The sequence below is a fragment of the Hylobates moloch genome, unplaced genomic scaffold, assembly GCF_009828535.3.
Source record: "Hylobates moloch isolate HMO894 unplaced genomic scaffold, HMol_V3 SCAFFOLD_11, whole genome shotgun sequence".
NCBI classification, from domain to species: Eukaryota; Metazoa; Chordata; class Mammalia; order Primates; family Hylobatidae; genus Hylobates; species Hylobates moloch.
This window is the reverse complement of record NW_026652286.1, coordinates 86,658,764-86,682,100: the sequence shown is the minus strand read 5'-3', so window position 1 is coordinate 86,682,100 and position 23,337 is coordinate 86,658,764. Positions and strand designations below refer to the sequence as shown.

General features: G+C 40.1%; 1 protein-coding gene across 1 annotated transcript in view; it reads right to left on the bottom strand.

The window, feature by feature from the left end:
* HTR3B (5-hydroxytryptamine receptor 3B) overlaps positions 1-20,314 on the bottom strand; it is a 36,182-nt gene extending 15,868 nt beyond the window's left edge. The window contains exons 1-2 of the mRNA XM_032168125.2: positions 20,263-20,314; positions 15,800-15,960 (exon numbers count right to left, since the gene is read on the bottom strand). Of these exons, the coding sequence (XP_032024016.1) occupies positions 15,800-15,960; positions 20,263-20,314 (213 nt within the window). The remainder of the gene's footprint in view (positions 1-15,799; positions 15,961-20,262) is intronic.
* Positions 20,315-23,337: the final 3,023 nt, after the last annotated feature.

Genomic DNA, 23,337 nt, shown 5'->3' with positions numbered 1-23,337 from the left:
AAAAGGTTAAACATACATTTATCATATAATGCAACAATTCTACTCAGAGTATATAACCATGAGAACTGAAGACATAAGTCCATACAAAAAACCTGTATAAAAATATTCATAGCAGCATTATTTGTGATAGTTAAAAAGTGAAACCAATATAAACACCTATCGACTGATGAGTGGATAAACAAAATGTGATATATCCATACAATCGATTATACGGCAATAAAAAGTAATAAAATACTGATGCATGTGACAACATGTATGGACTTTGAAAACATGCTAAGTGAAAGAAATCAGTCATAAGAGGCCATTTATGGTATGATTCCACTTATATAATATGTCTAGAACAGGCAAATCTATAGAAACAAAAAGTAGATGAGTGTTTGCCTAGGGCTGCTGGGGGTGGAATGTGAGGTGTGACTGCTAATGGATATAGGGCTTCTTTTTGAGGTGATAAAAATGTTCTGAAATTAGATAGTGGTGATGGTTGCATAACTCTGAATATACTAAAAAACACTGAATTGTATACTTTAAATTGGTGAATTTTGTGGTTGAATTAAATCTCAAAAAAAACTGCTATTTTAAAAAATGTATTAATAAAGAAAAGGACAACCATTTCTGAAGACATTTCCAGTAAATTTATAAGAAGGCTGATGCATACTATTAAAGAACTCTCCTTGAACTCATTTTTTTCATTTCTTTCCATGTATAATCCATCACTAAAAACTGCATCCTTAAAAGAGAATAAAAGGATAAAAAACACAAGATGAAGAAATAGGAAATAAGATGTGTAAGACCAGCCTGGCCAACATGGTGAAACCCCGTCTCTACTAAAAATACAAAAATTAGCTGGGCATGGTGGTGGGAGCCTGTAATCCCAGCTACTTTGGAGGCTGAGGTAGAAGAATCGTTTGAACCCAGGAGGCAGAGGTTGCAGTGAGCCGAGATGGCGCCACTGCACTCCAGTCTGGGCGACAGAACGAGCCTCTGCCTCAAAAAAAAAAAAAAAACTACGTAAAACATTTCCCTTGCTGATTTAGGTTCAAAGCTCAAGAGTCACTTAGGTAACATTTGTATTTCTGTAACATTTAGTACAATACCAAATTTCAGTAAATAAAAGTGTTTAGGAAGTTGATGGCATGAAATCAACTAATAGCTCTGGTTTCCTCCCCAGAACTGGGTATATGAAATTAATTGTCCAATTATCCAGGCACATAAAAATCCATATTCTTTGTGCACAGGGTCAAGACTATGTACTACTCTGGAGAATTCAAGTTGGGTAGGGAATCAGAAGGCACCACTGATATTATAGTGCATGTTGATGGTGCTCCTGGAATTGTGCAGTATACAGACTACACAGTGGCTCTGCGCCAGGTGGCATCATTTGAAAGAGAAACAAGAAACTTTTTAAAATTTCCCCTTTTTATAATCAAGAAAGCAAATTACTACCAAATAAGCATTATTCTTTCTCTTTGAGAAAGAGCAGGCATTCGGAGCACATAGATACGTAGTCGCCCTGCTTTAGTGGTTCAACAAAGCCTGGTCTGAGTGAACTTGCTCTACAGATATTTACAGAATTTAAATAGATACTTGGGAAAGGCAAGTTTTAACGTAGTATAAAAAGTGAAAACCTTGAATTCGCAAGTATTTCCCCAAGGAACAGCTTGGACCAGATGGACTACAGGGGACTCCCAGACAAGACTGGCTCAACAGGAGTCCTGGTGACTGAAAAAAAAGCCTCTAATGAGAGCTCGAGATTAGGTGACACCACTTCTTTGCTTTTTTTATTTTTATTTTTTTATTTTTTTGAGACAAGGTCTTGCTTTGTTGCCCAAGCTGGGGTGCAGTGGCACAATCATAGCTCACTGCAGCCTCAACCTCCCAGGCCCAAGTGATCCTCCCATTTTAGCCTCCCAAGTAGCTGGGACCACAGATGTGCAACACCATGCCTAGCTAATTAATTTATCATTATTAATTTTTGTAGAAACAGGGTGGTGCTATGTTGCCCAGGTTGGTCTCAAGTTCCTGGACTCAAGCAGTCCTCCCACCTTGGCCTCCCAAAGTGCTAGGATTATAGGTGTGAGCCACCGTGCCCAGCCTTCTTTGCAAATTTTACCAACTGAGAGATCATGAAATAAATTATGTCTCACCCACTATAGCACAAAAGGTTCCATTCAAGGCTTGGTTGCAATCAATGAGGTTCCCCACAAATCGAAAGAAAAAAGTTCAAAATGCAGTTTATATCACTGAGATATATAGTAGTTGAGTATGCTTTCACAAGAAATACATTTTTACGTCTATTCAATGTTCTTACCAGTTTGTTTATCACTGTCATACCCCGTGAATGTGCCTCATTGATTCAGTCATATGGCTGGGAGGAGGGTCTCTGTTTTCATGTTTCATTTCACTATCATTTTATCCAGTTGATTCTTCTTAACTGCCATATTGATGCCTTAGCTTGTTTTTCGCTTCTTGCCCATTGCTTTGCCACATTACATATAACAATGATGTTAAGAATTTTTTTCTAACACTTTATGGGGGTGGTTGAGAGGATTCGTCATTCAGCCCTGAAGAACACAATGTCAAAAAGTATTTTGAGGCTAAAACGAAAATCTTTTTTTGTCAAAGGAAACAAGTTTCTCAATGCCAGCTGGTGAACATAATTGGTTCTCTGGTGGCATTATTCACAGCTTTTCCCTCTGTGTATCTCGCCCCGTTTTTTTTCTTTAGATACCTTCCATCTTGCTTGTTAAAAGCAAAGGATATTTCAGAGAATTGGAATTCATTAGTCTTCCTAACAGAGGGAGTCTATTTAGATCTAAATTGGTGGTTAGCAAATATACAGATAATTCCCCTACATTCTTATTTATCTTTTCCAGTTCCGGAGACTATAGAAACAGATGCCTCAACGTCTGGCTGGGAGGCTCTAGTCAATGGACTGGAATACAAAGGTATCTGGGATTCGGAATTGACAAAACTCAATAGAAACAAATTGAAACTCTTCACTGTTAAGTAGATTATCTCTATAATCAGATTTCCCTAAGGTACTCATAATACCCAGAAATTCTAAGACAAGACTGTAGTCTTTTATATAAACAAAACAGGAGGCAAAACATTATAATAGAGGCGAGGTGCTGGGCTGAAAGCTCTTCATTCCAAACAAAAGTTGCCAGCAGTTCAGATGCTGGCAGATGCATCCAACAAGTCATCTATTCACATTGGGAGTGTCCTTGTCTGTGCCGAATCTGTGAGTGATTTTTATCAAGTCCTTCAGAACTGTCCCCGCCTCTGGAACTAACTTTAGGCTTATCCCACCTACATGCAATAGAGACATTTGCAAAGCATTTTTAGAGTAGCCATTTGTAAAGATAATCCTAGAATTGATCCTTATATTTTTTAATTCATTCCTTCATTGGACAAGTATCAATCCAATGTCTTGGAAATCAAATACACAGTGCTGCATGTTATGGAAAATATGAATATGAGTAAGAAAGTCCTTCCTCCAAGTAGCATACACTACATTAGGGCATAATTTAACATTTTAACAAATAACTGCATGTATTAAGAAATACACAGACTTGGCTCGGCCTGGTGGCTCATGCCTGTAATCCCAGCACTTTGGGAGGCTGAGGTGAGTGGATCACTTAAGGCCAGGAATTCGAGACCAGCCTGGCCAACATGGCGAAATCAAATCTCTACAAAAAATGCAAAAATTAGCCCGGTATGGTGGTGTACACCTGTAGTACCAGCTACTTGGGAGGCTGAGGTGGGAGGATCACCTGAGCCTGGGAGGTTGCAGTGAGCCAAGGTCACGCCGCTGTACTCCAGCCTGGGTGATAGAGTGAGACCCCATCTCAAAAAAAAAAAAAAAAAAAAAAAAAAAAAAGGACAGAAAATCCATACAGACTTAAGTGGATTTAAAGGAAGGGCTCTCACCTTGGAGAAATGAGGAAAATTTATTTTAAGAGCTGAGATTTGAAGGACTACAATAGTTTGCAGATGGAAATGAAGAGAAAGAAATTTGGTAGGGGAAATAGCAGAATGAATGACTTACAGGCAGGAAACAACCAGGGGTCCAGGCCCATTGTTGTACTGAGAACCCGGAGAAGATAATCTAAGATGGTAGACAGGGATAAAACTAGAGGGATAGAATATAAAATTTTTTCAGATTTCTGTAACAAAATTTGCCATATTCAATATGATGACATGTCTAACATAGTCTAATAACAAACAAGTATATTCTACAACTCTGGTGGGGAAATCTCACATCTTTAAAAAGATAACAGTGTTCTCCTTACCTACCATAAGGAATCTGATTTTACTTTCTTTTGTCAGGGTAGGAAGAAAGAGTTAGAAAAATATTTTCAATTCGATACACTTGTTCCAAGGGAAAATATTAATATAAATACTTTACACTTTTTCCATTTATCTCCAAATAAACCTCTAAAGGAAAGCCTGAGCAATTTTTTTTTTTTTTGAGACAGAGTCTCGCTCTGTCACCAAGCTAGAGTGCAGTGGAGCGATCTCAGCTCACTGCAATCTCTGCCTCCTGGGTCCAAGCGATTCTCCTGCCTCAGCCTCCCAAGTATCTGGGACTACAGGTGCCCGCCACCATGCCCCGCCAGCAATTTTCTTTATCTTAATAAATACAAAGGGGCTGGGCGCAGTGGCTCACACTTGTAATCCTAGCACTTTGGGAGGCTGAGGCGGGCAGATCACAAGGTCAGGAGTTCAAGACCAGCCTGGCCAACATGGCGAAACCCCATCTCTACTAAAAATACAAAAATTAGCCAGGCATGGTGGTGGGTGCCTGTAATCCCAGCTACTTGGGAGGCTGAGGAAAGAGAATCACTTGAACCTGGGAGGCAGAGGTTGCAGTGAGCCGAGATTGTGCCACTGCACTCCACCCTGGGCGACAGAGTCAGACTCTGTCTCAAAAATAAAAATAAAAAATAAAAATAAATACGAAGTCAGAAAGGAAAAAGATGGGCTGGACGGGATGGCTCATGCCTGTAATCCCGCCACTTTGGGAGGCTGAGGTGGGTGGATCACTTGAGGTCTGGAGACCAGCCTGGCCAACGTGGTGAAACCCCATCTCTACTAAAAATAAAAAAATTAGCCAGGTGTGGTGGTGGGCACCTGCAATCCCGGCTACTTGGGAGGCTGAGGCAGGAGAATCACTTGAACCCAGGAGGCGGAGGTTGCAGTCAGCGGAGATCGCACCACTGCACTACAGACTGGGCGACAGAGTGAGACCCTGTCTCAAAAAAAAAAAAAAAACTTGAAAGAATTTTCTATTCAAGCTGTTTAAGACTAGGCTTTTTAGTAAGAGGTATTTCCTGGTATTTAATTAAACAATATTTTCTAAGATCTTAGGGCTAGGACTCTTACTTAATAGGATAATTGGGAAAATATGGCCATGCACAGCAGCTCATGCCTGTAATCCCAGCACTTTGGGAGGCCAAGGTGGGTAGATCACTCGATCTCAGGAGTTTGAGACCAATCTGGCCAACATAGTGTAACCCCGTCTCTACTAAAAATACAAGTTAGCTGGACATGGTGGTAGGTGCCTGTAATCCTAGCTACTCAGGAGGCTGAGGCAGGAGAATCGTTTGAACCCGGGAGGCGGAGGTTACTGTGAGCCGAGATCGAGCCATTGCACTACATCCTGGGTGACAGAGTGAGACTCTATCTCAAAAAACAAACAAACAAACAAAAAACTGGGAAAAGTACAACTTGTTGTTTAAAAGAGGGAATTCTGGGCCAGGCGCGGTGGCTCACTCCTGTAATCCCAACAGTTTGGGAGGCTGAGGCGGGCAGATCACCTGAGGTCCGGAGTGTGAGACCAGCATGGCCAACTTGGTGAATCCCTGTCTCTGCTAAAAATACAAAATTAGCCTGACGTGGTGGCACATGTTTGTAATCCCAGCTACTCAGGAGGCTGAGGCAGGAGAATCGCTTGAACCCGGAAGGCGGAGGTTTTGGTGAGCCAAGATCACGCCATTGCACTCCAACCTGGGCAACAAGAGTGAAACCCCATCTCAAAAAAAGTAAAAATAAAAACAAAAATAAAATAATAAAAAAAGGAATTTTGAGGGGTACCATTTAAATATTCCTCTTTACAATGAAACAGTTGATTAGGGGTTTATCTAAGTTGGGGGAAAATGACACCAAAGTAACCTGAATCAGTAAAAAGGAAACAAATTTAAACCTCGTACTCATTTTGTTTTTTGTTATTGTTGTTGTTATGAGACGGAGTTTTGCTCTTGTTGCCCAGGCTGGAGTGCAATGGTGCAATCTCGGCTCACCACCGCAACCTCCACCTCCCAGGTTCAAGCAGTTCTCCTGCCTCAGTCTCCCGAGTAGCTGGGATTACAGGCATGCACCACCATGCCTGGCTAATTTTGTATTTTTTTTAGTAGAGACGGGGGTTTCTCCACGTTGAGGCTGGTCTCGAACTCCTGACCTCAGGTGATCCACCCGCCTCGGCCTCCCAAAGTGCTGGGATCACAGGCGTGAGCCACTGCGCCCAGCCTAAACCTTGTACTCTTAAGTTTCAAATTTATTTTTTCATTGATTTAAATGCCTAATTCTCAGTCCAAAAAAATCAAAGACTGATTCACTGCTAGCACTAAAATAGTAACATAGAAAAACATCCGTATTAAAATAAATTGAAAATGATTCATTAAATTATTGTAACAGATTATCTTAATAACATCATTTTGTGGGTATATTTTGTATGTAAATGTAAAATTGAAGATAAAAGTAGCACAAAAGAGGCGGGAGCAGGTAAATGGAATTTTACTGTTGTAAGTTTCGTACATTTTATGTGAAGTGTCAAAATATTAATTCTAAGTACACTGTAATAAGTTCATGATGAATATGGAAATTCCTAAGGCAAAGTCTAAAAAAAAAATACAAAGATGGATCGCTAAAAAGCTAATAGAGGAACTATAATCCAATATTTAGAATATTTTTAAATATGTTATTATTTTTAATATTTATTAAAAATTTAAAAATTACAGAAAATAAAGTAGGATATGAGGAATAGAACAAAAAACAGATGAGACAACTAGAAAACAAATAGCAAGATGGTACTGGCAAATGAGCTAAACATTTCCACTAAAATGCATAATTGGCTGGTCGCAGTGGCTCATACTCTAAATCCCAACACTTTCGGAGGCCAAGACAGGCAGATCACTTGAGGTCAAGAGTTTAAGACCAGCCTGGTCAACATGGTGAAACCCCGTCTCTACTAAAAATATAAAAATTAGCTGAGTGTGGTGGCGCATGCCTGTAATCCCAGTTATTCAGGAGGCTGAGGCAGGAGAATTGCTTGAACCCGGAAGGTGGAGGTTGCAGTGAGCCAAGATTGGGCCACTGCACTCCAGCCTGAGGGATAGAGTGAGACTGCATACTGAAAAAAAAAAAATGCATAGATTGTCATACTGGTTTAAAAAAAAAAAAAAAGCCCTAACCTGGAATAGTATTCAGCAACAAAAAGAAATGAACTATTGGTATTCACAACGACACAGATGGACCATAAGGGAATTATGCTAAAGGAAAAAAGCCAATCTCAAAGGTAGTATATGGTATGATTCCATTTATATAATATTCTTGAAATAGCCTAAAGATGGAGAAAAGATTAGTGGTTGCCAGGGGTTAGGAGTCAGCAGAGAGAAAGGAACGTGGCTATAAAGGGATAGCACCTGGGGGCCCTGTGGTGATGATACAATTATGTACTTTGATTGTGGTGCTGATTACAAAAAGCTACACATGTAATAAAATTACATAGAACTACACACACACACACACGCACACACAAGTACACGTAAACTGGAGAAATCTGAATAAGCTCTATAGATTGTACCAGTGTTAATTTTCTAGTATTGACACTGTACTATATATATATATTTGCAAGATGTTAACAGTACCAGAGATTGAGTAAAGCGTACACAGGGCCTGCCTATATATTCCTGTTCAGCATGTACCTAACTATATATTGTCTGTAAGAAATGACTTCAAATACAAAGGACATCAAATGATACAAATAGATTGGAAATAAAAGGATGGCCAAGAATATGCCATGTGGGAAGCAAGCATAAGAAAAACTTCATAAAAGGGAATATTATCAGAGATGAAGTGGAGCGTTTCATAACAGTAAAAGGATCTGTTCATTAAGAAGACATATAGGCCGGGCACAGTGGCTCACCTGTAATACCAGCACTTTGGGTGGCCAAGGCAGGCAGATTGCTTAAGCTCAAGAGTTAGTGACCATGGTGGGCAACATGGCAAAACCCCGTCTCTACCAAAAATACAAAAACTAGCTGGGTGTGGTGGCATGTGCCTGTAGTCCCAGCTACTCTGGAGGGTGAGGCAGGAGAATTGTCTGAGCCCAGGAGGTTGAGGCTGCAGTGAGACACAGTCATGCCACTGCACTCCAGCCTGGGCGACAGAGTAAAATATTGTCTCAAAAAAAAAAAAAAAACCCCAAAGACAAAAAAAAATAAGTCTAAATGTGTATGCACCTAATAACATAGCTTCAAAATACATGAAGCAAAAGTTGACAGAACCAAAGAAAGAAATAGACAAACTACAATCATAATTGGAGATTTTAACATTCCACTCCATGAAGTTAATAAAATAACTGGAAGAAAAAAAATAGAAGATTTCGGCCGGGCGCAGTGGCTCATACCTGTAATCCCACCATTTTGGGAGGCCAAGGTGGGCGGATCACCTGACGTCAGGAGTTCAAGACCAGCCTGGCCAACATGGTGAAACCCCATCTCTCCTAAAAGTAGAAAAATTAGCTGGGCATGGTGGCAGGCACCTGTAATCCCAGCTACTTGGGAGGTTGAGGCAGGAGAATCACTTGAACCCGGGAGGTGGAGGTTGCAGCAAGCTGAGATCATGCCACTGCACTCCAGCCTGGGGGACAAGAGTGAGACTTCGTCTCAAAAAAAAAGAAAAAGAATAGGAGATTTCAACACCACTATCAACCACATTTATTGAATTAGTATTTATAGAGCAGTATACCATTCTGTTCAACATTGTACTGGAGGCCCTAGTCAGGGTAACAAGACACTAGAAGGAAACAAAGGTATAAAGATTGGAAAGAAAGAAGTAAAACTGTTTTTCCTCACAGACAACATGATTTTCTACACAGAAAATCTGAAAGAATCTACCAAAAAAAGCCTGTTAAGCGAAAAAGAAATGTAAGGGTCACAGAATCCCAGACCAATATATAGAAATCAACTGTGTTTTTGCATGCTAGCAAGAAACAACTAGACTCAAATTTAAAATACCATTTATAGTAAAAAAAAAAGTGAAATACTTAGGAATAAATTTAGCCAAATGTGTGCAAAACACTAAAAATGATGAAACATTAATAAAAGAAGTTAAAGAACTAAACAGAGATACACTATATGTTTGGACTGGATAACTCAGTATTGTTAAGATGTCAATTCTCGTCAAATTTATCTATAGATTCAATGCAGTACCAATCAAAATTCCAGAAGTTTTTTAAAATAGACATTGATGAGTCAATTCTAAAGTTTATATGGAAATGCAAACAACCTAGAAAAGTTAAAACAATTTTTAAAAAGAAGAACAAGATTAGAAGATTCACATTATCTTACTTCAAGACTTCCATAATGCTACAGTGATCAAAACAGTGTGGTTTTGTTAGAAAGACAAACGTACAGATTAGTTGAATAGAATAGAGTCAAGAAATAAGCTCAGAGTATATAAATAACTCTTGTAACCTGATAATAAAATAATAAACAGCCAAACTTTAAAAATAAATAAAAGATTTTAGCAGACATATTACCAAAGAAGATATACAGTTGGCAATTGGCAAATAAGCACATGAAAAAATGTTCAACATGTTCAAATGTTAGGGAAATAAAAATTAAAAACTACATTGAGATACGACTGCAAACCTACTACAATGGTTAAAATCTTGAAGACTGGGCCGGGTGTGGTGGCTCATGCCTGTAATCCCACCACTTCGGAAGCCCGAGGCAGGTAGATCACCTGAGGTCAGGAGTTCGAGACCAGCCTGGCCAACATGGGGAAACCGTCTCTACTAAAAGTACAAAAATTAGCCAGGCATGGTGGTAGGTGCCTGTAATCCCAGCTACTCAGGAGGGTGAGGCAGGGGAACCACTTGAACCCAGGAAGCGGAGGTTGCAGTGAGCTGAGATCATGCCACTGCACTCCAGCTCAGGCAACAAGAGCGAGACTCTGTCTAAAAAAAAAAAAACATTTAAAGATTGACAATGTCAAGGAGTAATGATTATGTGGAGAAACTGAAGCTTTATGAGTGATATGCAAAATGATAACAGCCACTTTGGAAAAAAGCTGGACAGCTTCTTATAAAATTAAACATAGACCCATCATATAACTCACCAATACTATACCTAAGCATTTATCCAAGAGAAAGAAAAACATATGCAAATGTTTATAGTGGCTTTATTCATAATTGCCCCCAAATGGAAACAATCCATGTGTCCAACAACTGGTAAACAGATAAATTGTAGTGCATCTGTACAATAAAATACTACTACTGAGTTATACAACGATATGGATAAATCTCAAAGGCATGATGCTAAGTGAAAGAAGCCATGCACAAAAGGTAAAATAACATATAATTCCATTTATGTAATATTCTGTATAAGCCAAAACTAGAGGGAAAAAAAATCAGATTACTGGGTCCCAGAGACTCTGTCTGTCTCTTGCCTCTGTCTCAAAAACACAAACAAAGTCAGTAGAAGAAAAGAAATATGTAAAGATATTTAAAGAGCATGGGAGGTTGACGCTGCAGTGAGCCGTGATCATGCCACTACACTCCAGCCTGAGTAACAGAGTGAGACCCTGTCTCAAAGCAAAACAAAACAAAACAAAACAAACAAACAAAAAAATTACAAAGCCCAAAGTTGCCTCTTTGAAAAAAATAAAATTGATAAAACTATGACAGGATTAGTCAAGGGAAAATATGAGAAAACACAAATTACCAATATGAGACAGAAAAGCCATATCACTAGAGATCCCATGGGCATGAAAATAATAGAAAAAAAATATGAACAACTAAGTCAATAAATTTGACAAACTGGATGAAGGAGACAAATTCCTTAAAAATACAAATTAACAAAACTGACACAAGAAAAAATTGAATATGTGTAAATAAAGTTGAATTTGCATTTGATTACCTTCCCACAAAGAAAGCCCCAGATCCCTATAATTTTACTGGTAAATTCTATCAGACGTTAAGGAAGAAAAAAAATTCACATTATACAATGCCTTCAGAAAACTGAGAAGGAAACAATTCTCAACAATTCTGTTTTATAAGGCCAACACAATCCTGATACCAAAACCAGATGAGAAGACTAGAGTCTAATGCCCCTCACCAACAAACATGTAATATATATTAATTAGAAAATAAAATTCAATACAAAAATTAGCCAGGTGTGGTGGTACACATCTGTAATCTTAGCTACTTGGGAGGCCGAGGCATGAGAATTGCTTGAAGCTAGGAGGCAGAGGTTGCAGTGAGCTGAGATTGTGTCCCTGGACTCCAGCCTGGGCGACAGAGCAAAACTGTCTCAAAAAAACAAAATTAATTTAATTTAATTTTTTTTTTTTTTTTTGAGACAGAGCTTCGCTCTTGTTGCCCAGGCTGGAGTGCAATGGTGCAATCTCGGCTCACTGCAACCTCCATCTCCCAGGTTCAAGCAATTATCCTGCCTCAGCCTCCCAAGTAGCTGGGATTACAGGCATGCACCACCGTGCCTGGCTAATTTTGTATTTTTAGTAGAAATGGGGTTTCTCCATGTTGAGGCTGATCTCAAACTCCTGACCTCAGGTGATCCACCTGCCTCGGCCTCACAAAGGGCTGGGATTACAGGCATGAGCCACCGTGCCCAGCCAATTAAATTTAATTTTTAAAACATTTTAAAAATCTTTTTAAAAATTTAAAAAACAGTTCATTAAAATGGACTTTGTCTTAGTCCGTTTTTCTGTTCCTATATCTGAAAACCTGAGACTGTGTAATTTATTTAAAAAAATTATTTTTTACAGTTCTGGAGGCTGGGAAGTTCAAGCTCAAGGAGATGCATCTGATCAGGGCCACCTCACTGCATCATAACATGGAGGAGGGCATCTCACAGCAAGAGGTCAAGAGCATGTCAGGTGAGCTTTCTCTCCCTCTTCTTATATAGCCGCCATCCTTATTACCTTCCAAGGGCCCCACCTCCAAATACCATCAACATATGAATTTGCAGATGAAATTTTGGAGGCCAGGCATGGTGGCTCACACCTGTAATCCCAGCACTTTGGCAGGCCGAGGCAGGTGGATCACCTGAGGTCAGGAGTTTGAGACAAGCCTGGCCAACACGGCAAAACCCCGTCTCTATTAAAAATTTAAAAATTAGCCAGGTGTGATGGCACGTGCCTGTAGTCCCAGCTACTCGGGAGACTCAGGCTGGAGTATGGCTTGAACCTGGAGGCGGAGGTTACAGTGAGCCAAGATTGCGCCATTGCATTCCAGCCTGGGTGACAGAGAGATATTTCGTCTAAAAATAAAAATTTTAAAAAAAAGGCCAACCACGGTGGATCACACCTGTAATCCCAGCACTTTGGGAAGCCGAGGCGGGCAGATCACCTGAGGTCAGGAGTTCGAGACCAGCCTGGCCAACATGGTGACATAGTGGCAGGCACCTGTAATCCCAGCTACTCGGGAGGCTGAGGTAAGAGAATCGCTTGAACCCAGGAGGTGGCGGTTGCAGTGAGCCAAGATCGCACCATTGCACTCCAGCCTGGGGGACAAGAGCGAGACTGTGTCTCAAAAAAAAAGAAGAAAGAAAGAAATTTTGGGGACACATTCAAACCATAACAAACTAACAAACGTCAGCAAATTTGAAAATTTCTATTCATTGTAAGACCCATTAAGAAAGTGAATAGCCAAGACACAGACTGGGAATAAACATTATATAATATGTGTATGTATTATGTAATTACTATATTATATGTTATATTATAATAATGATATAACTATATATTATATAATATAGGAGGTAATATCTAACAAAAGACTGTGCCCAGAATGTATAAATAGCTCCTATAAATCTATAATAACAATAAAAAAAAACCAATGACCCAATTTTAAAAATAAGAGAAGGTTTAAATGGGCACTTCGCAAAGAAAAATCTATAAGTAGCCAATAAGCACAAGAAAAAGAGCTCAAAATCATTAGCCATTAGGGAAATTTTAATAAAACCTCAATGAAATACCATTATACCCTTACTAGAATGACTAAAATTAAAAAGACTGGTAACACCAAATATTGGTGCGGATGTGTAGCAATAGGAACTCTCATAGCTTACTGGTGGGAGTGTAAAATGCACAATCACTTTGCAAATCAGTATGGTAGTTTCTCATTAAGTGTACACCCTCCTGTGACCCAGTCATAGAACTTCTAGGTTTTACTTAAAAGGAATGGAAACATATACACAAAAAGACTCATACAAGAAGATTCTTAGCAGCTTTATTCATACTATCCTAAAATTAGAAACAACCCAAATGCCTGTCAACAAGAGAATGGGTAAACAAATCATGATATAGCCATAACTGAATACTACTTATTAAGAAAAAAGAACAAACTACTGATACACACCGCAGCATAAGTGAATCTCAAAATGCCGGGTGAAAAAGTATGCCGAGTGAAAAAGCCAGACACAATCGAGTACACACAATAAAATTTCATCACTTGGAATTCTACAACCAGCAAAACTAATCACTGCTGAAAGAAATAATCAGAAGAGTACTTGTCTCTGTGGGTGAAGAGGATGGGGATGGACTAGGAAGGGAACAAGGGACCTTTTTGGGGATCTTTGATATCTTGATAGAGATGTGGGTTATACGGCCGGGCACAGTGGCTCACGCCTGTAATCCCAGCACTTTTGGGAGGCTGAGGCGGCCAGACCACTTGAGGTCAGGAGTTCAACACCAGCCTGGCCAACATGGTGGAACTCCATCTCTACTAAAAAATATAAAAATGAGCCAGGTGTGGTGGCAGACACTTGTAACCCCAGCTACTCAGGAGGCTGAGGCAGGAGAATTGCTTGTCCCTGTGAGGTGGAGGCTGCAGTGAGCCAAGATGGTGCCACTGCACTCCAGCCTGGGCAACAGAGTGAGACTCCATCTCAAAAGATAAGTAGCCGGGTGTGGTGGCTCACACCTGTAATCCCAGCACTTTGGGAGGCCGAGGTGGGCAGATCATATGAGGTCAGGCGTTCGAGACTAGCTTGACCTATAGGGTGAAACCCCATCTCTACTAAAAATACAAAATTAGTCGGGTGTGGTGGCACATGCCTGTAATCCCAGCTACTCAGGAGGCTGAGGCAGGAGAATCACTTGAACCCGGGAGGCAGAGGTTGCAGTGAGCCAAGATCGTGCCATTGGACTCCAGCCTGGGTGACAGAGAGACTCCGTCTCAAAAAAAAAAAAAAAGAGAGAGAGAGAGAAATCAAAATAACTCTGGGACCAATTGAAATCCAAGACTTTGTAATTAGAAAAAAGGAGGAAGAGGCCGGGCGCGGTGGCTCACGCTTGTAATCCCAGCACTTTGGGAGGCCGAGGCGGGCGGATCACGAGGTCAGGAGATCGAGACCACGGTGAAACCACGTCTCTACTAAAAATACAAAAAAATTAGCCGGGCGTGGTGGCGGGCGCCTGTAGTCCCAGCTACTCGGAGAGGCTGAGGCAGGAGAATGGCGTGAACCCGGGAGGCGGAGCTAGCAGTGAGCCGAGATTGCGCCACTGCGCTCCAGCCTGGGAGACAGAGCGACACTCCCTCTCAAAAAAAAAAAAAAAAAAAAAAAAAAGAAAGAAAAAAGGAGGAAGAGGAAGAGGTGCTAACCATCAGGATCATCACTTGTTGATGGCTTCCTAAGAACTCTGCCAACTACTTTACAGTGTTCGTTTCATTCCCACAGCGCGTCTTTCAGACGTAGGACAAAAAGGATGCTTTAATAAGCAAATTCTCCCCACCATCCTTAGCAAATGCTTCAGATATAAAAGCCCCCTTATAAACTCAAGATAATAAGGCATTTTTTTCTCTCTTTTAAATCTCAAGCAATAAATAGTGAATCTCTTCTTAAATCTGTTATTATCATTAACAAATGTGAACCATAGGATAAAATACCTATTACTGTTTTTGGTTTCAGCAATATTCATATATGTACTGTGATCTATGACTACAATTTTTTTTTTTTTTTTTGGAGACAAGGTCTGGCTCTGCCACCCAGGCTGGAGTGCAATGGCATGATCATGGCTCATTGTGGCCTCAACCTCCCAAGCTCAAGCTATCCTCCCTCTTCAGCCTCTTGAGTAGCTGGGACTACAGGCATGCACCACCACGCCTGGCTAGTTTGTGTATTTTTGGTACAGACAGGGTTTCACCATGCTGCCTAGGCTGGCCCCCAACTCGTGTCCTCAAGCGATCTGCCTACCTTGGCCTCCCAATGTGCTAGGATTACAGGCATGAGCCACCACACCCAGCTTCACAATTCTTAAAACATCTTAATTCCTTGATCTAGACAATTTGCCCTTCGCAGTGTCCCCTGGCGGCTAGAAAGCATGATTTGCCTAACGCATATTTTACCTAACTGCTGAAATGAATCTAGCACAACTTCCCTGACAGTTCAACTACAGTCTCAAGAATACAGCCTCTCATGGGCTCCTGCATGAACTGCAGACTGTTTTAAAAGACGTTAACAAGAATAGGAAGGGGCAAGATGATCCTTACCACATCCAATATAGCATGGACGAACAGGTCCAGGTAGACTGTGGTGGCCTTGGTCCAGTTGTAAACTGGTCTCACTTCTTTATGATATTTCTGTAATAGCTGCTTGCTGAGATGATACAGAGCAGAATCCCGGGGATGATGTGTGTCTGTGGCTAGAATTCCTGGAAAAGAAACTATCATTGTGAAGATAAAAGTAAGAGGAGCTTGGTTTCTTTAGGAGGTTTCAGACTGTTCAGGACTCGGTGGCTCTTACTAGAATATAGCTTTCAGCTCACCAAAATCTGCATCAATTCACAGCCAGCTGGTGGGGCCTTTGGCAAACGCTTAAAGTAAACTGATGGCCTAAGTGCTCAATGGAGAAATCTCATTGTAAAATTAGGTAAATCAACACCATCTCCACGGCTGCAAAACTACCTACAATTCCATTTTACAACAATCTTGCATTTTGGAGACAGAATAATTTCTTTATTCCTGTATCATCCTCTCCTAGCATCTAGAAAAAACCCACCTACACACTTAGCCAAAACTTAACTCCCGCCTTGGTTTTTCTTTGGATTTTTCGTTTGTAATTCAAAAATTCAATAGAAAAATCAAGCAAAAAAACATGAAGAAACCCGTTAACCCAAAAAACTTGTATAGATTTCTGGATAATGGGATTAACAGGAGCCCAATTTGTACTTTTCTCCTCAAAAATCTCTTTTTTCATTTCATCTGTCCTTAAATAAAATGCACTTGTCAGAAAATGAGATCTTTGTTTTGAGAAAATTCTCTCTGGTTCCAGGCAACAACCATTTCTTCTGACCCAAAAATCTTGATTTGTAGAGGAGCTGTGATTGGTGTTGAGGCCAGGGAGGCCAGGGGAAGGGAAGCAAGAGAAATGAGCACCAGCAATTGGAAGTGACAAATTTGTGAGGGCTTTCTCTGAATTGCAAAAAGATATTTTGTTCACAAGCTTTGCCAGCCCTTAGGGGATTCAATGCTTCACTCAGTCATTGGACCGAAGCAAATTGCACACCTCCTGACAAAGTGCGTGAGTGAAATCTCTCTGTAGTGTCCTGCGTGTGAATTTGCCTGGGTTCTCAGTGGTTTTGATGGTTATTTTGATGAGCTGCCGAAGGTATGAGGGATCCAGCAGGAAACTGTAAATGAGATCGCTTCTCCCTGTGCGACAATCCTGTTTATACCCATTTCTTTATGAATGATGTCATGTCACTTGCTGCCACAGGCAGCAATTTCTATGATTTAACAATGTCAGTGTGACCAAAATGCTAACAACAATGCCGGAGGTGCAATGCCAGACTCCTTGTGGGCAGTGCAATATACACTTTCATTACTGTCGGAACTGGGAATCTAATGAGCATTTTAACTCCCAACTATTCACCCAAGAAGATGCCTAAAATGGCATTAGCTATTCAGGCGTGCAGGACTAAGGTGGGTGGCTTGCATCAGGCATCATTTGTAAGCTTTTTGTGAACTGTTATTGTCAAAAAGTGTGCTGTGAATCTCTCTACCTGAGAACATTTCCCACTGGTGTACCCCAGCGGAGGGAAGTCAGGAGCACAAAGCAAAGCTGGCCCAGTGCTTTTCCTGCCAACTTTGCCGTGGGCAGCTTCACGTTTACCTCGCTTGGAAGCTCCCAATTCAAGTCTCAGTTGGGGAAACACTGAAATGAGTATGTTTCAATCAGGAAATTACCTGAGACAGCATTAAAACATAATTCTGAGAAATGAATATGTGTTCCTCGCACCGTCTGCTCACAAAGACTCAAACTCCCCTCTGCGATCTTGTCTAGGAAGCAATCCGTAGGTTCCCTATGGATAAACTCATGTTTTCTAGAATGGGTCAAAATCTTGGTTAAAAAGAGAAAGTTCTGGAAGCTAGGACTAGGAACAAAAGAGAATCAAGCACTGAAAGGAGAAAAATAATAAGCAAATGGAAATGCGCTTAAATAAACCAAAAGGGGAAAGAGTTCTTTGTTTAAGATGGGAAGAAACAATAAATTACATTTCTACTATGAATGCAAATTTGCCTGGAGAAAGATCAATTACAGGAGAGAGATTAAGGATTTAAGTGACCATTAATTAACAGTAAATTATGCCCCTTGAAAGCTAATGTGACATTCACACAAGCACTAAATGACTCACAGTTCAGTGATGTTTCAACAGACACTGATGGAAGCTATCAACAGACCCAGAAAAGATTCCTCACCAAAACTGCCTTCTTGAATGCTAATAATCAGCTTCAAATAATTCACTTGTAAGATTTCTGGAAAGTAGAATGTGTTAGGGACTGAGCTATGAGGCACTTGTAGGTGAAGAGAGATTGAAAAGGAGGAAGATAAGAACAAAATAAAATTATTCCTTTGTTTTCCTTGTTTTAATGACTTACTCTCCCATGCACCTATCTTAAAGTGTTCAGGGCACCTTGATGGAAAGCGCTATTCTTGCTTTAGTTTCTATGTATCTGTAGGATTACAAGAGAGTTACACATATATCTGAGAGGTTAAAAGGAAATGAGATTTATGTATTGAATTCCTAGCACTAATTGAATGCTGACTGTATGCCAGGCACCAGGCTAAGCCCTCACATGAATGATCTCCTTCAACGTTCCCAACAAACTTATGAGACAGGTACTCTACAGCTCTGTGAGGAGTGCACTATTCCTGCAGGTGAGGGACTATTGGCATAGTGAGGTTAGCACCGCCCAAGGTCATGAAGCTTGCAAGCGAAGGGAGTGATATTTACACACAGCTGGTCTGGATTCGAAGTCCAAGCTCTTAATCATGACGCTACATGATTAAGTGTAACCTGGCTCCCTGAGAATATTAGGAACAACAGCAAGTAACCTTTCAAAAAGAAGACTGACATGTTGTATGGAGTATATTATTGGACAGAAATAGCCAGTGGTATTTTCTGTATGTGTTTTCAGGTTAATAATATCTTACATTTGCATTGCACCTTAAAATTTAACAATGCTATCTTATTTGATTGTCATGAATATCCAAAGTAAAGTTAACTCACAGGAAAACTGAGTCTCTAAGAGATTAATTGACTTCGCAGGGTTACGTGGCTGGTGAGCAGTGAAGCAGGAATTAGCTGGCTCTCCTTGTTCAGGCCTCCTTCTATGCCAGCACACTGCCCCCCCGATTGGTTCAGTGCTCTTACATTTACAAATCATCTTGATTTGTAAATATAGTAAAATATGTAAAGTAAATATAGTAAAACCCAGTAAAATTCCACAGGGCAGATCTTTCTGTAACAAGTATGCACGGAATGATTTATGGTAAAGCACTGGTTATCAGACACTATTAAAACACTTCTTCCTGCTACATTTAGAACAAAAATCATGCATAATACAACACATTAGAGAGATATTGTTAAGAACTTGGTCTGTTTTCTTACCTTCATTTTTCTATTTTATCTTAGTTTAATGTTCACAATTATTTTCTGCTAAGAAACCCTTTTGGCATTTAATGACACTTCCTCTGTTTTTATTTTTTACAATTAAGATATGCTTTTATCCTTTATGTTCAACATCCAGGATTTTTATACTTTAATGATAAGTGGCTATTTTTCTTCTCTACCCAATAAAAGAATCATTTCCAGCTTCCTGGCTACCAAATTTCTAACTCATCTCTATAATTGACTCATTCCACTTCCAGTTACATTCTAAAACTTGAGAATTCAGATATGAGCTCTAGGAGAAACCTCAAGAAAGCGGGGTGTTGAGAAACACCAGCATAATCATAAATTCTTGATTTGTGCACGTGTACTAAGAATCAATTGTATCCTAACTAAAATGATTCAATTCAGTAGAGTTAATACTGGTGCCATGGAACTATAGTTCTAGAAATTTAGAAAAAAAAGTATTAACTTCTAAATTACTTTTAAGAGGAATTGTAGACTCAAAACTTACCAGTTTATAGTACCTGTCTTTAGAGATCTACTCATCACCTATGTAGATTTTGTAAGGCGAGATGTTAAGGCCTCTAATACCAAAATGATATACATCTATCTGTAGCCGTGACAAATCTAACGGACTTTTTCTCTGGGCTGCTAACAGCTGATAATGAAGCCAAGACTATTTTGGATAATAAAAACATATTATCCACACATAAAAGCGAATTTGAAAAAGAATGCCCCAAACTCTCAATCAAGCTGCAGAGAGCTTGATTTCTAGAGAAGCAGAGATTTATCAAGCAATTATAACATTTCAGAGCATATTTTCAGCTACGTGTAAAAAGCCCCACAGTCTGATGCTATATGTATATGTATTTGCAATCAAAGGAACAAAGTCAGAAACAAATCATTGTTTTCCATATAGCTTCACAGGACTGGCATTTTACAGATGATGAATAAAAGCAAACATGCCTGAGAAGTTCTATAGCACAGTGTATACAAATATTGTCTCTATCTTCTAAGAGTTAATCCTTAATGCCTAGTAAAATCATTAAAAGGACTCACCTGCAGCCACCAGGATGCAGGCCCACAGGGGAGCCATTACACTTGCCAACATTCCTGAGCAGATCCCAAAAAGGAGAAATGCAAACTTGCCTACCAGATGGAATGCCGCTCAATTTTTCCTAACAGGGTTCCTCTCCATTCTGTTCTCCTCCTTCTCCGTTTGCCATTTGATGCTATCCTTACTAGTGCTATTTTGTAAACACTCAGTGGGACCAAAGGCAATACCAGCACCATGCAAATGTTTTGGAATTGATGCCATCATGAAATCCCTTAACTTCTCCCTTTGGTTCTGCCCCAAGATCAGACCGTGGCCAACATTTCCATTTGCCTGACAGGAGATAGCTAAGTGAATAATGTAATCTAAGAGGAGCCCCTAAGGAGAGGAAATTCCACACTAATATGATTTCCTTTACAGCCTTTACCTAAGGCAGTGCTCTTGCTGACATTCAGGACACTAATTTCATTAATAATTGAAATCCAAATAGCTGTTCTAAATCAGACTTATGCAGTAACATCTTCAGCATTTGACAGTGGTTCTTGGGCTCTTGAATTACACAAGGCTAATGGAAACCTGGTATTGTCTAATGAAGAACAACTGCAAACAATGCAATGGAAAAGTGCTTTTTGTTTTTCCTAAGCCCTTTTAATTAAAAGAAACATTGATTTTTGATAAATAGGAAGGCTTCTCAAATTTTCACTGCTCACAATTCAGAAAGTAACCTTCTAGAAATGATGCTTCTAGGCTTATTGAAGATGAAAACTGCTAAAGTTCAACATCATTTAATAAAAGTTTTTTTTCACTTTTTGATTGAATACCCATTCATTTTTCATTACTAAGGAAAACGATGCATAATTCTGTACAATAACACTATTTTCCATTTCTAGACACCCCCAGATGCTCTAGAAAGAAAAAACAAATACCATTTCCAACATCTGCCTGCTTTTTTATTAAAAATGAGATTATAGAAGCAAATTTTGATATAAATTTTCACAGAGCCAACTGAAGGGGAGAAAGTATATATTTAATTCCTATTCTCCTAATCACTCCATCACTTTGTTTAGAATCCATGAAGTTCTCCACCTAATTTTCATCTACCAATAAAATGTAGCCTAATTGCTTTCCTACTGTTGGTGAAGGGAGTGGTATATACAGAAAGAGAGAAAACTAAGATAACCCTGTGGTGTTGACTTGGTTTTGGAGGTATCAGTGTGAACCCATGGTTTTCAGTACATTCGCTAAATATATAAATAATTGAAAATAAGCTGGGTGTGGTGGCTCACGCCTGTAATCCCAGCACTTTGGGAGGCCGAGGCCAGTGGATCACTTGAGGTCAGGAGTTTGAGACCAGCCTGACGAACATGGTGAAACCCCGTCTCTACTGAAAGTACAAAAATTAGTCAGGCGTGGTGGCACATGCCTGTAATCCCAGCTACTCGGGAGGCTGAGGCAGGAGAATTGTTGAATCAGGAGGCAGAGGTTGCCATGAACCAAGATCACATCACTGCACTCCAGCCTGGGAGACAGAGGGAGACTCCGTCTCAAAAAAAAAAAAAAAAAAAAAAAAGAAAAGAAATAAATACAAATGTAATGTGTGTTTACACATGTTCATACATGCACATATTCCCTAGCTCTGTCCACTTAGCAGCCTAGGAGAATGAACCCCAATAGTAACAAGAACACCTAGCACCCATTGCTCTTCCAGTATAGTCTTGCCAAAAATTCATAACTTGAATCTATTCAGGAGGGAACACCAGATCAGACAATGGCATACTGTGGGACAAACAAAACAGCAGGCATCTTCAAAAGTGCCAAGCTGGGCCAGGCGCAATGGCTGACACCTGTAATCCCAGTACTTTGGGAGGTTGAAGTAAGAGGACTGCTTGAGCCCAGGAGTTTGAGACCAGCCTAAGCTACATAAGGATACCCTGTCTCCACACAAAAAAATAAAAAATTAGTTTAATGTGGTGGCACACTCCTGTAGTCCCAGCTACTTGGGAGGCTGAGGCAGGAGGATCACTTGAGCTCAGGAGATAGAGTCTGCAGTGAGCTGTGATTGTGCCACTGCACTCCAGCCTGGGCAACAGAGGTAGACCCTGTCTCAAAAACAAAAACACACACACACAAAAGTGCCAAGATTATAAAAGTTAAGGAAAGACTGAGGAACCTATCAGACTAAAGAGACACAAGCGCGATATCTGATTCTGAATTGGATCCTTTTGTTATAAAGAACATTTTGGGAAGAATTGAAACGCGAATGAGGTATGCGGATTAGACGGTAGTAATGTGGCAATGTAGTAATGTTGGTTTCCTGATTTTAATTGTATTGAGATTATGCAAAAAATGTAATTTTGTAAGACCAGCACACTAAGTATTCAAGAATGAGGGAAGATTGCGCACAGTGGCTCACGCCTGTAATCCCAGCACTTTAGAGACCTAGGTGGGTGGATCACCTGAGGTCAGGAGTTCAAGGCCAGCCTGGCCAACATGGTGAAACCCTGTCTCTACTAAAAATACAAAAATTAGCTGGGCGCGGTGGCGCATGCCTGTAATTCCAGCTACTCGGGAGGCTGAGGCATTAGAATCCTGTGAACCCAGAAGGCAGAGGTTGCACTGAGCCGAGATCACACCACTGCACTTCAGCCTGGGCCACAGAATGAGACTCTGTCTCCAAAAAAAAAAAAGACAGGGCACATCATGTTGATCATGTTGCTAACTTATTCTCAAATGATTATGGGGGTCTGGGGGAATTCTTTGTACTATCCATCCAATTCTGCTATACATTTGAAAATATTTCAGAAGAAAGAGAAATTTAAATGTAACTTGGTGGAGGAAGTTTGGTACATAGTTATGGAAAGTTTATCTGAGAAATATTCTTTAGAGAGGGTGGGCAGATAAATGGGGCTTCATCAAGAGACAAGATCATAGAGGACTGATCTGGCCCTCAAAGTCTCAGCTCTTCCTACCAGTTCTTTCAATTGTCAGCTTCTACTTATGGGATGAATTAGGAGAAGAGAAAGGCAAGCTACAGGCAATATAGCTATGTAGGTAGCACTTTTTAAGGAAAAGCAATGCAG